The sequence below is a fragment of the Lissotriton helveticus genome, chromosome 4_1 (genome assembly GCF_964261635.1).
Source record: "Lissotriton helveticus chromosome 4_1, aLisHel1.1, whole genome shotgun sequence".
Taxonomy (NCBI): Eukaryota; Metazoa; Chordata; class Amphibia; order Caudata; family Salamandridae; genus Lissotriton; species Lissotriton helveticus.
In genome coordinates, this window is record NC_136063.1 from 1,635,055,189 (window position 1) to 1,635,069,855 (window position 14,667).

Genomic DNA, 14,667 nt, shown 5'->3' on the forward strand with positions numbered 1-14,667 from the left:
AAGAACTCCAGTTGGTAATAAATCCTCTGTGCATATGCATTCCTCAATATCTCCTTGGTTCTTGCTTTATTGAACAACTAGCTTACCCGTCGCACGTTGCTGCGATCTCCGAAAAAAGGAAATTCAAGGAAACTCGTTATAACATTCAATTTACAATGTGTCATATTTATTGAAACTTATTAATTTGAATATGGAAAACATTTCAAAGTGTCGTTTTAATTCTATTTATTTATCCGAGTGCTTGTGGATACACAATTTGTTGTTTTTCCGTCTGGTGCGTACATTAGTATTCGAAAGATTATGAGGGCCCTGGGAGGCTATATTTAAAAAAATGTTATGCCAGAAACCTTCGCGGGAGTGTACTCAACAACTTCCCAAAGTTTCATGGCGATCGAATGAATGTTGTAGTAATACATAAAGGACAAACAGACAGACATACATTCGTTTTTATATATATAGATATAGCCTTTGCCATGTCTGGTTTTACGACTCACAAACAGGAACAAATAGACTCCATAACCTCTGTACATTTTTACAGCAAAAGCTCCTCTGAGCATGCTCTTTAAAGCAGCAACACCGACAACTCCCCCCGCCTCCCCACTCCGTTCCCACAGATGGGCGACCTGGTACCCACAGGCCTTAAGGCCACAGCTTCACTACCAACCATCATACTTTCAGGCCCTGAAGTGGTGTAAAAGTGGCTGCAGTACGTCATAATTCACATGATCGGTCATAAATCATTGCAATAGTAATCAATCATTAATATGCACACAATCACAAAGTGGCATCAGCCATAAATCATTTTGTCCATTTGTAAATCATTCCTCCCCAGTCTTAAGCTGGTGGGGCTTCACCTTAAATCATCTTTGACAGTACGTTTTGGCTCAGTTCCAGTACGTGCTGTGGAAGCAAAGGCTCTCTGGGGTTACGCGTCACGGCTTCTAGGCTTCCCTTGCTCCTGGCATTTGTGTCATTCTCTGGCAGTGCCCGGGCTGCATCTGTCCCCCTTTTTCAGATCTTCCTTTGCCCCTCAGTGTCCCTGCTGTGAAGCCTTCAAGGACACCTTTCTGGCACTTCTTCCCATCTAGTGGCCAACCAGCCGGCCTACCATATTATTGATGCAGCCTCTGCAACGCTGAGGGTGGTTTCATGACCGCCAATAACTCCCCCTTTCTCCAAGAGGCACCTGTTTCTCAGAATCCCATGAGTTCAAGAGCCCCAACAATGCTCAGGAGTAGTTGTCCATACCAACCTGAGGGGTCTACCCTGTCCTCTCCTCTTGAGTAATAGTCCGGTACCCAGCGGTTGATGAGCCTGTGTCTGACAAACTCCAAACTCCAGACTCATGCCTCTGCAAGTATACCCAGTCCAATAGAGAGTTTCTTTGTGGAACAGCAGGCATTTCCTCCCTGATCAAGGTGTGGTAACTACTCTTGGCTTGGTCCTGCCTTTCTCGTGGTCCCTAGTATGAATTGTTCCCCCGTCAGCCCATGCTCCTCTTCTTGCAGGTTATTACTTGGCTACAAACTTATTTGCTGATACCATGCCTGGCTCTTTGACTTTGAGTAGGTTTGACCTGCTCCAGAGATCTCCAGGGGGAAGGGAGGGGTCAGTGTTCGTCCCCATATGTCTCCATACACCAAGGACTACCAGGCAGTTCGCCGTCCCTCCTTCTATCCATTTGCTGGTATTTCACGTAGAAGGACCGGCTACCAGAAACATGAATTTGTACTAAAAAAATCAACACAGATCAGATGTAGGATGACATCCTTCACAGAATTATCAATAAAAGCTGGTATTACACGTACTCAAGCCATAACCAATGCCCTTTCCACATACTTGAGGAATAAATATCACAGTCAATCATTCAGTTTGCAAAACGAAAATGTTCAATACAATCCATACATCTAATTACAGCAAGCAATGTTAAATGTGCTTTCATTATGTATGATTCTAGCTTATTGCCTTAAATATGCCACTGTGTTCACCCATATGTGTCCCTTCTTTTCGCACGAACTGCTGTATCTTCAGATTTATGGCATTCAGAGATGATGTGGTTTTTCTGAGACGGCCAAGAATGTAGTAGTTGAAGGATGTACCAACAGAGTAGTACTTTCCAGTTAAGTCCTTGCAGTCCAACTGTCTATGAACATTTTTATGTGCAGAATTTCATTAAGGCATACAGGGTGTTACTGAATCTAAACGTCCTAATGGTGAAAAGCGAAATAATGCTAGGGAATATACTTGGGCAATGTTCCGGCAGACTAACTGAAGGTGTAAACTCTGTCCCAAGGCTCAACCTCAAACATCTCCTCCCCTGTGTCAATGCAACCATTTTGGAGGATATATATATATCCCTGCAGCCTCGATAATAGGACTGCACATGGAGCCATACTGAACGAGAACTGGAATCTGTCCCCACATACAGCAAAAAACATTGGCAGAACCTACTGGAGGGTTTTCACTTTGACTAAATTACCAAACTACGAATCCCAACATACAACAGCAATACATTCACAAGGATGTCCACCAGAGGGCCGAAATCGTTTAAATTGCAATTGTTCCTTGTGGTTTGTAATTGGTTCCTGCTGCCAAGGCTTACCATTGAGAAAGTTCAGAGATGAACGAAACGCAGGCAAAAACACCAGATTGTGCACCGACTACCATTTCAGAATTAAATATGGTGGTGGCTAAGTGCGCCAGATTTGCCGGTTACATCTGAGGCATGCCCACAACGTTGATTTTGGGGTTCTTCGCGTTCCGAGCTAAAAAGCTGAGCACTGGGATGTATTGTCTTTTGCAGCAGATTATTAGGACTGTGCCTAAAGTACTCTCCTCCTGACACAGCCCTTTAGAAAACGAAGGGTGTACTTTGCAAAGTGTTATTTCTTTATTCTCCTGCATTTGCTCTGTTAAATTTCTAAATTGGTACCGTGCAGAGTTTTCTTCTTAAATTGTTGTAGAGCGTTAAAAAATCTCACATTTGTCAAAATATATCAATAGTTCAACCTTTGTAGAGGATCTTTTTGCAGAAGATCTTATGATCAAGGACACCATGCCTTAACCTTAATAAACTCACCATGATTGACAGTTTTAGGACAGAAAGGGCACGCAGAATGCCATTATTTATCCACTCAAAGCTGGTCACTAACACAGTTGGAGCAAAGTACAGCTGCAGACCCACCCGTATGTCTATTCTCTACAAGTATGTTTTATCCCTTGCTTCATTTTCTTTTTTTTTTTTTATATTTTTATTAATTATAACACAAGAGTAGAAATATACATATCGGGCATCGTTCGATGGAACATATCATAACAATGAACGGGTTGATCAAATAGGAGAATACACAACAGTTATAGTCATCTGAGAGACATCAATATCAAATTAGAGCTGAGATAAAACAATACGGTACAGATTGCCTTAAGCAAACATCATCGGATCCCGCCCACCCAGAATACAGAATATGAGAATCGAACACTCGACACCCGGATATGAGGATTAAACGATCAGGAGAATATGCCACATCTCTTGTGAAGACGGGAAAAGGGACATAGAAAGGTCATAGAACAAAATAAAGGAAAAAAAAAAACCCCACCCTGCACCCCTGCAGATGGCTACGACCTAACCCCACTAGCAGCGTGCCTATCGCCCACTAAACTAACCCCAAGGAAGGGAAAAGATGGAGGAGGAGAATCGTAAAAGGCAAACACACCCCCGGTCTCCCGTATCCCCCGCCAGAAGCGATCACCCCGAGATATAGTCAAACCAACACATAGCAAATTTACAAACCAATCGGGGGAGTGTAGCAAAACACCACCCAACTCCCGTCACGTTATAGGTACAATCCCGGCATTGAGTCAAGCTATTTTATCGAACCCAAGCCCTCAAGTTCAACCCCGGCCCGTACGGTACTTCATAAGAGTCTTTGCCACTCGAACCACCATCTCAATTGAAAATGCAAAACAACCGTCAAAGTTCACGTTGGTGTTGCAGGATAGGCAGACGGAAAGATGTTCACGATTTCCACAAAACGAGCGAAGGAAAGTGTCCAGAGATATCAAGTCTTTCCAACAGTCACCGAGGAACATGTAGCGGCACAGAAGCCTGTCCATATCTGAAGGAGGCGGCAGCAGGATCGAGCAGGGATCGCTGGCGACAAACACTGGCTCGCTGGCTGTGAGTTGGGGGTCGATAAAGCACCGTAAATCCGGGTTATGCCCGGGGACCTCGATCTCAGGCGTACATTGCACCGCTGGTACCACAGATAGATGAGAGTTTAACGGAGAGTCATAGACCGGTCCCAAGATACCGTCCACTTGCACGCTCAGTGTCCGGAATACAGCGGTGAATTGTGAATGGAGCACCTCAATGGCGGCCATCACAGCCTGCAGCGATGGCGTACCTTCCATCCGCCCCATCTCCTCTCACGAAGAGGCAGAGCTGGATTCGTACCCCGGAGGCCGGCTTCTCCGGGGCAGCAGGTCACGCAGATCCAGGGATCACAGTGGGCGCTCTCCGTCGTGGAAGATCGACACCGTCGCCGGCAGCGAGGGCCCCGGCCCATCAACACCGGGGAGCCAACAGGGTCTCCGGGCGTCGGACCCCCGGACACGGCAGACGGCGCGATACGCTGATGTGTTCACGGTGTAAACCGTTCACGATGCCACCATCCGAAAACAAACAGGTTACGAGGGCACTTGGGGGGACCGGGCTCGGTCCAGGTCCAGCGGCCGTTGTTGATCAACTCCAACCCGGATGAGCTAGAAATCGAGGCCCCGGCTTCCACACGATGTTAGGCCGCGAATGGGAACACGGCATATCTTCGGCATCCGATAAGATAAAAACCTCGGGATTACACCTTTGGAAGCAGAAATATTCATGAACCCGGGAGTCTGGTGCGAATTCAGGATGAATAGCAGGATATACGAGCTGCTGGCGGAGGTCGACGGAGCCGGGAGCTTACGCGGCCATCTTGGTTGCTAGCGTAGCTCCTCCTCCCTTGCTTCATTTTCAAACTTCTTATTAGAGGTTAATTTAATGTTTCTCAAAAATGTGGCAAACATTTGTTAATCAAGCACTAAACACTGCTTGGGAAATCAACTAGGCACAGTAAAATAGCATCTTGCTTAGGTCTGGCATTGGCTAAGGCATTTTGTTTTTCCCTAAAGAAATCTTTACAAATTACTTGTATCCGTAAACGGGAGGCTTTCAGTGAGACCTTTTCATACATTGGTCTAGCCAAGGGAAAGTTTTAGCTTTCTCACCAGTCTCAGGTTTTTGAAAAATAGCATAATAAAAACACATAGAAGGGCTTTTGGTTATCCTTCTTCATCCATTGGTCTGTTCAAGTGTCAAACACTTCACTGCCTTCCACCACATCATGGGGCAATAGGTAAACCCTCTTCAGCCATTGGCTCTATTCGCTTTGAGTAATGACAATTTCCTCTTTCATGTGTGCATGGGAATTAATTTTATTTCAGTGGCAGGGCTGGTAGGCCTTCTCCACTTTTATTTCAGCTATATTTTTGTGCAAGCATTTGCATGCCGCCTTCAGATGGTAGCAATTTTATTTTTCATATACACGTTTAATGTCTATTGCATGAGTTTAAAAAGGGCAGCCATCTCTTTGCGAATTGTTGTTTCCATTGTAGTTTGACCAACGGTGCTTTATGGTTCCAGTGGTGACCTAACCATAACTGACTCGCTCACTTACAGGTAATCTTCATTACTCCGAGTCATAGTCTTCCCCGTCACAGTCACAAAGGAGCATCCCGTGTTTCATGCACAGCATTCACCCATAAACAAAAAGGTCCTCACCCAATATGGTGGCCTGTCAGGAAGTACCTGCCACCTGGCCTATAAGGGTGGGACCAACACAGGAAACATCCTGAAATACACAAGCAGAAACCAAGGAAAGAAAACAGTTTGTTCGTCTCACCACCACCAAAGGCGAGTGGGAGGGAACTTTGACTGTGATGAGGAAGACTATGTCTCGTAGTAATGAAGATTACCGGTAAGTAACCGAGTCATTACCATCTTTCGCCGTCTTCCTCGTCACAGTCACAAAGGAGCGTATACCCAAGCGCCGGATGAACAAAGAAACAGACACCAAAGACGGCAAAGAAAATTTTAATGTAGACAATAACACACTATCAGTGGACAGCCGCAAGGACAGAGGAACCAAAATCCCCAGAAAAGACCTCTCCCATCTGCAACCTATAATGGGAGATGAACGTGTGAGGGGAGGACCAAGTCGCTGCAGCACATCCTTCAAGGAGACCCCCTTAAAAGAAGCCCAGAAGAAAGACATATCCCGGGTGGAACGACCCTGAATGAGCGGGGGAAGAGAGACCCCCGAATGCCGGTAGGCCAAGGAGACAGCGGACCGTATCCAACAGGAAAAAGTGGCCATACTAGGGCAATGACCTTGCCGGGCAACCCCTAAGGTGACAAACAAAAAACCCACCTGCTGAATGGAGGCCGTATGCTCCAGGTAGATCACCAGAGCCCTGGTCAAATCAAGGGAATGTAGCCGGATCTCCTCCTCTGTAGAGGGGGCAGGATAAAAGGCAGGAAGAACAATATCCTGGGACAAATGAAAATCGGAGGACACCTTGGGAAGAAAAGCCGGGTCAGGACGAAGGACCACCTTGTCAGGGAAGAAATGTAAGAAGGGATGATGGCAAAGCATAGCGCCAAGCTCCCCCAAACAGTGCAGAGGTAATGGCCACCAGAAAACCAAACTTCTGTGTGAGAAACTCTAGCGACACAGAAGGCAGAGGCTCAAACGGAGAAAGCTGCAAAGCATGAAGAACCAAAGGAAGATCCCACGGGGGAACAAGAGAAACGACGACAGGCCAGCGAAGAAAGAAACTGTGCAGAAGGCGAGAAGCCAAGGACTCAAAGGAGACGAGAGAGGCCCGCCAGATAGCCTTAATGGCGGACCACTGGCTGCGGAGAGTAGAGACCGACAGCCCAAGCAAAAAGCCTTCCCGGAGGTACTCAAGCACAGACACATACTTTCCCCCCCCCCCCCTCAGGGAATCCGGGAGAAACCCCCGCGAAGAACACCAAGCAGAGAAATTCTTCCAGTGACACTCGTAGACCTTAAGGGGGCTGTTCTTCCGAGAACTCTGAATAGACAAGGCCACCGCAGAGGAACAAACCAAAGACACTAGCCTTAGCCTTTGAACTTCCAAACCCCCAACACCAACTGGCTGAGAGCCTGGCGAGACAGGTGAGCAAAGCAGAGTGGAGAAGTAGACAGAGGAAACCTCCACGAGGAGCAACCGCCAAACGAAGAAGGAGGGGATACCAGAGCTGGCAAGACCATTAGGGGACCACCAACAGCACCACCACCCTCTCTGACCTGATCTTGGCCAAAACCCTGCCAAAAAGGGGAAAGGGAGGGAAAGCATAGAGAAGACCCTGAGGCCAAGGAAAGCTCAGGGCATCCACCCGCCACGCCTCCTCGCAAGGAAGAAGGACACAAAACTGAGGCAGAAGAGCATCCTGAGGAGACGCAAAGAGACCCAACCACGGCCGTCCGAACCTCCCTGACAGCATCCGAAAGACCAGAGGAGACAGAGACAGAGAAACCGAAGAAGGCGACTCAACTGATTCGCACGCCCGTTCTCCCTCCCCAATAGAGCCATCAGACCCAGCAGATTGGCCTCTGCCCATGACCCAATCTGATCGGCCAGAAGAGGAGAGCGAGTGCCCCCCAAATGATTCAAGTAGGCACGGCCACCTGATTGTCCGTCCGGACCTAAAGCCACATGTTCCTCAAGTGAGAGACAAAGCGCAGCAGTGCCTTGAACGCAGCAGCCAATTCTTTCCAATTGAAGGACATCCAGCTCTCAGTAGGGGACCAAGGACCATGAACAGAAAGAACCCCAAGGGCTGGCATTGGTCGTCAGGGTACAGGGAAGGGGAGTGTCCAGGGGCACCCCCCTTGCCAAGTTGTCCGGAACCAGCCACCACTTCAGCAGGAGAGAGGTAGCGGGAGTCACTGGAACAGAGGCATCGTAGTCCTGGGACCCCGGATCCCAGTGAGCCAGAGGGTGATACACCAGATGGTCGAGGTGTCTGCCAGCCCAAAGAACCAGGAAGAGAGAAGCAGACATGTCCCCCTGAACCCGCAACCAATTCCGTGCGGAGGCCGCGGAGGCAGACAGGAGGGACTCCAGACGAGACCAGAGCCGGAGTTGGGGATCCAGAGGAAGAAACACCATCCCCAACCTGGTATTAAAGAGAGCGCCGATGAACTGGAGCTCCTGAGACGGGATGACGTGGGACTTGCTGAGATTCACAAGGAACCCATGATACTCCAGGCAAAGCCGCACCAACTTCACATCCTCCAGGGCCTTAAGGAAAGACGAGGAAGAAATTAACCTGTAGTCAATGTAGGGAAACAAAAGCACCACTTGAGCATGCAACAGACCCACTAGGGGAGCCAGAATCTTAGTAAACACCTGTAAGGCAGAGGCCAACCCAAAGAGGAGGACACAAAACTGGATGTAGTGACCCAGGGCAAAGAACCGCAAAACTCGCTGGGAGAGAGGATGCATAGGAATATGGAAATAAGCATCCAAAAGGTTCAAGGAGGACAGAAAAGCCCCGGAGTAAACCAGGGGCAGGATCCGCTGCAAACTCACCATCTTGAACCTCTGATAAGGCACATAGCTGTTCATGGTTTTGAGATCCAGGATAGGGCGGAAATCCCCCGATGGCTTCCCCACCAGGAACATTAGAGAATAGCAACCCTGACCCTACACGCCTCGGGACAGGAATGATGGCACCTTTCCGGAGAAGATCCAGGAACCCCCACTGCAGCCCCAGCAGCTTCAAAGGATTCCGAGGAGTGGGATAAAAAGATCTGGAGGACGAGAAGAGAAGCCGATAGAATAGCCTTCGACCACCAGACGAAGAACCCAGGAATCAGTGACGTTGTGAGCCCAAGTGGAAGAAAACTGACCAATCCGTCCTCCCACCTTGAGATAGTCAGGACTTGGGAGAGGCATCTGCAAGGGCGGCACCTGCAGGCTGATGCCGGATTTGGCAGAAAAGGGGGTGCCACGGCCACCACCCCTCCCCCAAAGTGGCTGGGAGATACCCCTCCCGGCAGAGGGGGGATTCCCAAAAGCACGCCTATACCCAAATCCTCGACCCCCTCAGAGCAGGCCGCAGAGGAGTAAGCAGCTTGCGATCCTCCACCGACTTATTCAGGAGATGCTCAAGCCGAGGCACAAACAGCTTGGTACATATGCTGGATTTTTCTGGATTTGAAATTCTATTGATTAAGATAGCCTAAACTGCTCAACACATTTAGTTCAAACTAAAAAAAAATATCTGTAGTGATCTGGGCAGTATCTTCATCATGGGCGTCCGCAGGGTGGGGGGCAAGGAGGAGCGCTTGTCCCCCCTGGAGCGCCCCTCCTTGCCCCCCCTGCGGACGCCCATGCATAGTGTCTGTCAGTCATTGCCTTAAGGTTGCTCCTCGTCTTTTTATTCACTCTCAGTTGTGCATTGATGGGAGATTTATATATTAATAGTGTTCTGGCGTGTGGTGCTTGCATCAGGAATTGCCTTTTGTTAAAAGTGTAATTTGTACTTTCGGCGGCAGTTGTCTGTCTCTGTCCTTTGTTGCTTTCATGACACCGCTGGTATCTCCGGTGGCTGCTGTTTGTTCACGATGGGTTAGGTTCTTGGCTCTAGTGAAAGGCACCCTTTGGCTGCTTTGTTGTGCTAAGAAGTGTGCGTTTATTCATTTTCAACACCAGCCTTCCCACGGAGCGTCTGCCTCTTGCTCTGGTGTTTTTGTCCCAGGCTGCTCCCCGCCCCTTCTCACCTCTCAGTGCCCCCTTTGACCATCTACCTACCACCCACCCCCTCCCACGCCTCTTCTCCCGGTTCACAACTTGGTGCTTTCGCACTTAACATCACCTCCAGCTCGCATTTTCAGAGAGGAACCCTGGCTCCCTATCACCAACATGAGGAGGAGGAAGAGAAAGGGGTAACAGTGGAAGACTTGGTGGGGTCGGGGAGACTGATACGGTCGGGGGTGAGAGTGAACCAAGAGAGGGGGGGAGAAAGAGAGATAGAAGCAGTGGGGAAAGAGAGACCGAGAAGTAGGGAGGAAGGAAGATGAGAGAGCAAGTGGAGGGAGGCTGGGGGGGGAGCAGCTTCAGAGAAGTGAGACCTGTGTCCTAACTCCGCCAATGAAGGCGGTGGGTCCAAAGGAGAAAGAACCAGGCCAGACAGAGTAGGTCTAGGCAGTGTGCACGGAGGCAGGCTCAGTGGGTCCGGAAGAGGGACAGGGCAGGCAGAACAGCTCCAGAAAAGGGCGAGCAGAACCGGACGAGGGCGAGCTGATCCGGACCAGCAGATGCGCCGTCTCCATGCTCAGTAGGGATACAGAATAAGAATGTAGTGTTCAGCTTTTGGGGTGCAAGGGGGTAACTTTAGGGTTCTGGTTAGGTGTGGGCTTTAAGGTGGGTTATGGATTGGGGTGCCAGGGGGATAATTTTAGGGTTCAGGGCGGGTATGGGTTTTGGGGTGCAAAGGGGGGATTTTAGGGTTCAGGGCCGATATGGGTTTTGGGGTGGCAGGGAGACAATTTTAGGGGTCAGGGTGGGTATGGGTTTTGGGGTGCCAGGGGGTTCATTTTAGGGTTCAAGATGGGTCTTGGGGTACTAGGGGGTAATTTTAGGGATCAGGGCCGGTATGGATTTAGGGGTGCCACAAAAGAAAGAGATGGCTGTGGCACAACAACCCTATGGTGTATGAGATCCTATGCGGCCTGCTTCCTGGCCCCCATGGCACCTCCTGTGTCCCCAGTGTTTCTTGTGCCCCACCTGGCACACATCATGTTGGAGGATGGTGATGACGTTAACGTTTTGCCCCCATCCCCCCTCCTGAAAAAAATTCTGCGGACGACCATGATATTCATTCAACGTTAGGTACCAATCCGGCCAGAAATGTTTTCGGTATAGTAGTGTAAAAATGAAAGTTTACATTTTGTATGAGCACCTGCAAACCCAGACGTCGGTTGACCCTACGTCTCAAATTGAAGTATATTGGGGAAAAACTTGTAATTTCCCTTAAACTAAGTGTCTCAGCCCAAACAGTGTTTTATAAACACAGACATTTCCATTCGGAACAAGAAGTGTAAAGCAAACACCCCAGGAGTGTTCTTGGGATAAGGGTTTTTGTCTGTTGTCGATGTTCTGTTGAGATCGGTGTTCAGACAACCCATGTCCCTAGGCAAATGTTTAATGTCTGAGAAAAACAATCTTGTAATTCCAACTCCAACTACTTCATAGCCGTATGTTCAGAACACGTCAAACTTTATAGAATATGTACAGGCTTCAGTAATGTTTCACATTTATTTCAGTGATCATCGACACTTGCTTGTGAAACACAGTTCGGACGTTTCCTAATAATTTATTTTTCTCTTTTTGTTCAGGTTTGGCACAGGAGCCCGATTACGAGCATGAAGTTGAGGATCATTACTTCACGTTTGAAGAGTTGTACAGTAAAAAGAAACTAAAGAAAATGAAAAAAAAGAAAAAACAATAAATCAGAAAATCGATGTGGCTTACACCATGCTAATTTAAAGATAACAACCGACATTCAAATTCTTGTAAATACCAAGGTTTTGTTGTTTCTTAAAAAAGGGTTGCACATGTTTAAAGAAGTTTTTTTTATTCAGTGGTCTTAGTCATACACATATCTACACCTTTTTCATGTAACTTTTTTTAAAGGTCAGATGAAATTGAATGTTCATGCATTATCGTTTGGGAAACCTTTATTATCGACTGTTCCTATCCTTGGTAAACTGTTCATTTAAAGAAGCAGAAAAGGTGGATATTGAATAAGAGAAATAAGGAAAAGGGTGACAACATTAATTACATCATGTTTGCTATCATACCACTTCCCATGCATTTTTGGAGGAATTTGGGACTTGAATGATAAACTTGAAATGTTGACGCGGGATTGCTTCCTGCACATTGTACAACCAGCTGGAAAGCAGCATTGATTTATAGATAATAAAGAACCAGGAAAATCAGTTGCATTGTGGGCTAGAAGAGAAATAGGTTAGGGAGAAGACCATTTCAAGTCAAGCCGAAACAGCAGCCTCTGATTTTATATTGCACTTCCAAAATTGTGGTGCAGTATTGCACCACATTGTGATGTTGGGTGGTTTTAGCAGCTGGAAAGCTGCCTTTCTTTCAATTGCTAACTGAAATGTTCATTATCGCCCCAATTCTCTTTAAAAAAATAGCAATATTTTATAGGAGCTTAAGCATTCGTAAAATTTCTATGCAATACCTTTCCGTTCGTACGTTAAACCTTAATCGGTGATGATTATCGAACATTGATTTCTAATTCATTGCGTTTAAAACTAAAATAGAACGGACAGACTCAGGTCAGCCAATTATGTTTGGAAAATATGAAAACGCATGCCCTAAGAAGACAAGTGAGATAATGCGCTGGGACCTCAAGGGCCGGCCTTAGGTATTGGCGGGCTGAACCTAGGCCCATGGCACCTTTATTCAGAAGGGCACACAAAGCTGACCTACTAAACCTTTTTTTTCACATCTTTTTTTTCCTTGCAGACTACCAACCCCGTTTTTTTTTTTCTCCAGGTTATCCATAAAACTTCCCTTCCTGTAGTCTTCCTTTAGTTCTCTTTTAACCTCCTCTCTATCTCCCCTCCCAAGCTTCTTACCTCCAGTTGGGTGCTGGAAGTGTGAAGCAAAGCTGAGTAGATGATTTTGGTCGGTTGGAGAAGGCTAGAAAGCTGGGGATCAGGAAAGGCTCCAGATCTGCTTTGCCCTGGGGTGATAACTGAGCAGAGGCTGGCCTGATTGATGATAAAAAGTTCTAAATTCTTACAACTGCACTGCCAATTTTGAAGACTGTTAATGGAGAATTGGATTTGTTTATTGACCAAAACTAAAAGATGTGAAGTTTACAGTGAGAATGGCTCTACTTTTCACAACATGTGGCAGAGATGACCTGTCTGTGTGAAAATCTAAATCTTACCTTTGATTTTTTTGTATATAATTGAATAAAATAAGACATTGTTTTAGTAAGTGAATGCAATCTTCAACAAAAGACATATTGAATAGAATGTGCATTTGTTTGTAAGCAAGAAATGTTGTCATGTTTTCAAATTCTGTTTGCTCTAAACTCTTTTAATCAATCCATGTATTTTACATTCGAATTACCAAAAAGTTCTACATTAAATTAAATAGTCTATTTGTTAACTCTTCAAGATTATGTGATATAAAATGTTAGGAATTTTTTGAAAATAAAACCTCCTGTTTATTATGCCATTGTACGTGTGTTGCTTGAACATGAAAACCTTGAAAAAAACAAGAGGCATTCGGCAAAACAGGATCATTTTGTTTAATTAAACAGAGCGGCCGGGAGAACAGTTACAGGGTCTGAGGACTGTCTCAATTTGCAGTTGGTCTGCAGCCTCTTTTTATACAGTTCATCATAGACAATTCAGTATTTCCGTAGGTCCAGGTACGGTAAGGAACGTAAGCTGCTGCCTTTGGAGTCATTAATGAATTGTCTAATGGAAAGTACAGGTGGGCCTCGACCTTAAATGGACACAGTGTGACCAGTGGGAATTATTTCCCGATGTTCGGCATGGGGAGCACGTGATCACTGCTTGCTTTGTGTCCTGATTGACTCTGTGTTCCTGACTCATGTGGCATCTGACTTGATGGTGTTTTGGGAGTGCACATACCCCTCCGGTCATGTGTACTTTATTGGGGCCAATTTCCCTGGACCACTGTAGTGTAGCTGTGCCTATCTATGGGATTGATCTAGGGTTACCTGTTCATTTGTCTGCCGGCTACGTGCCACCCCACCTGTGACTTATCAATCAGTGACCTCGGGCCTATGTCTCAAAGCCTGCCTGCCTTTGTATTTGCAAGTTGGGGTTGATGTGGAGCTCACAACGGGTGAATTCGGTAATAAAGATGCAATTCGTTCTCATACATGAATGTATTGTTTTTCATACTAGCATTGACGTTTTTCATGTTCACATTATCCCCCCTAGTTGATTTGTCAATGACACTATCTAACTCATACCTTTCAACGGGTACTTTGTTGGGGATCTGTTGCTCATTATGACCGTTCTTGACAATTACTGCCTTCCTAGTTACTTGCATTTTTCCCATTTTGAGGACAGCGCTTTTACAGCAGGTAATCCCTAACTGTACAGATCCCCACAGAAATAGGAACGCAATGAAAACTGGCAGCAACAATTTGCACAAACCGGACATCCACTGGGGGAGCCAAGCAAACCAATTTGAAAACTTCTCCTGCTCATGGGCACCTCCCTCCTCACGCATGTCTCTCTGTAAGTTGTGCAGTGCTTAGATGGCAAGTGTCAATGTCCCATTATCTGCATAATTCCCTGGAATGAGGGTGCAGCAGGCCGTACCGATCTTAGCACACACCCTTCCCTCCATCGGGGGTCATCAAGTCCAATACATATCGATGCTGTCTTTCCTTAAGGCAGATTGCTTGCAGTTTTTCATTGATTTGAACTAAGGCCGAGCTCAGTGCTGTTCATAATTTTAAGCATTTCTCACCTGGTTACTTGTAACCAGCGGGCGTTGACTTTTGTCTGCAGGGTGAAG

General features: G+C 46.7%; 1 protein-coding gene across 2 annotated transcripts in view; it reads left to right on the forward strand.

Annotated features, from left to right (window-relative positions):
- The window catches only part of TRANK1 (tetratricopeptide repeat and ankyrin repeat containing 1), a 1,265,441-nt gene extending 1,252,102 nt beyond the window's left edge, over positions 1-13,339 (forward strand). For both annotated transcript variants that reach the window (XM_078688288.1, XM_078688286.1), the window contains one exon: positions 11,469-13,339. In XM_078688288.1, coding sequence (XP_078544414.1) covers positions 11,469-11,581 — 113 coding nt within the window. In that variant the 3' untranslated portion in view covers positions 11,582-13,339. The remainder of the gene's footprint in view (positions 1-11,468) is intronic.
- Positions 13,340-14,667: the final 1,328 nt, after the last annotated feature.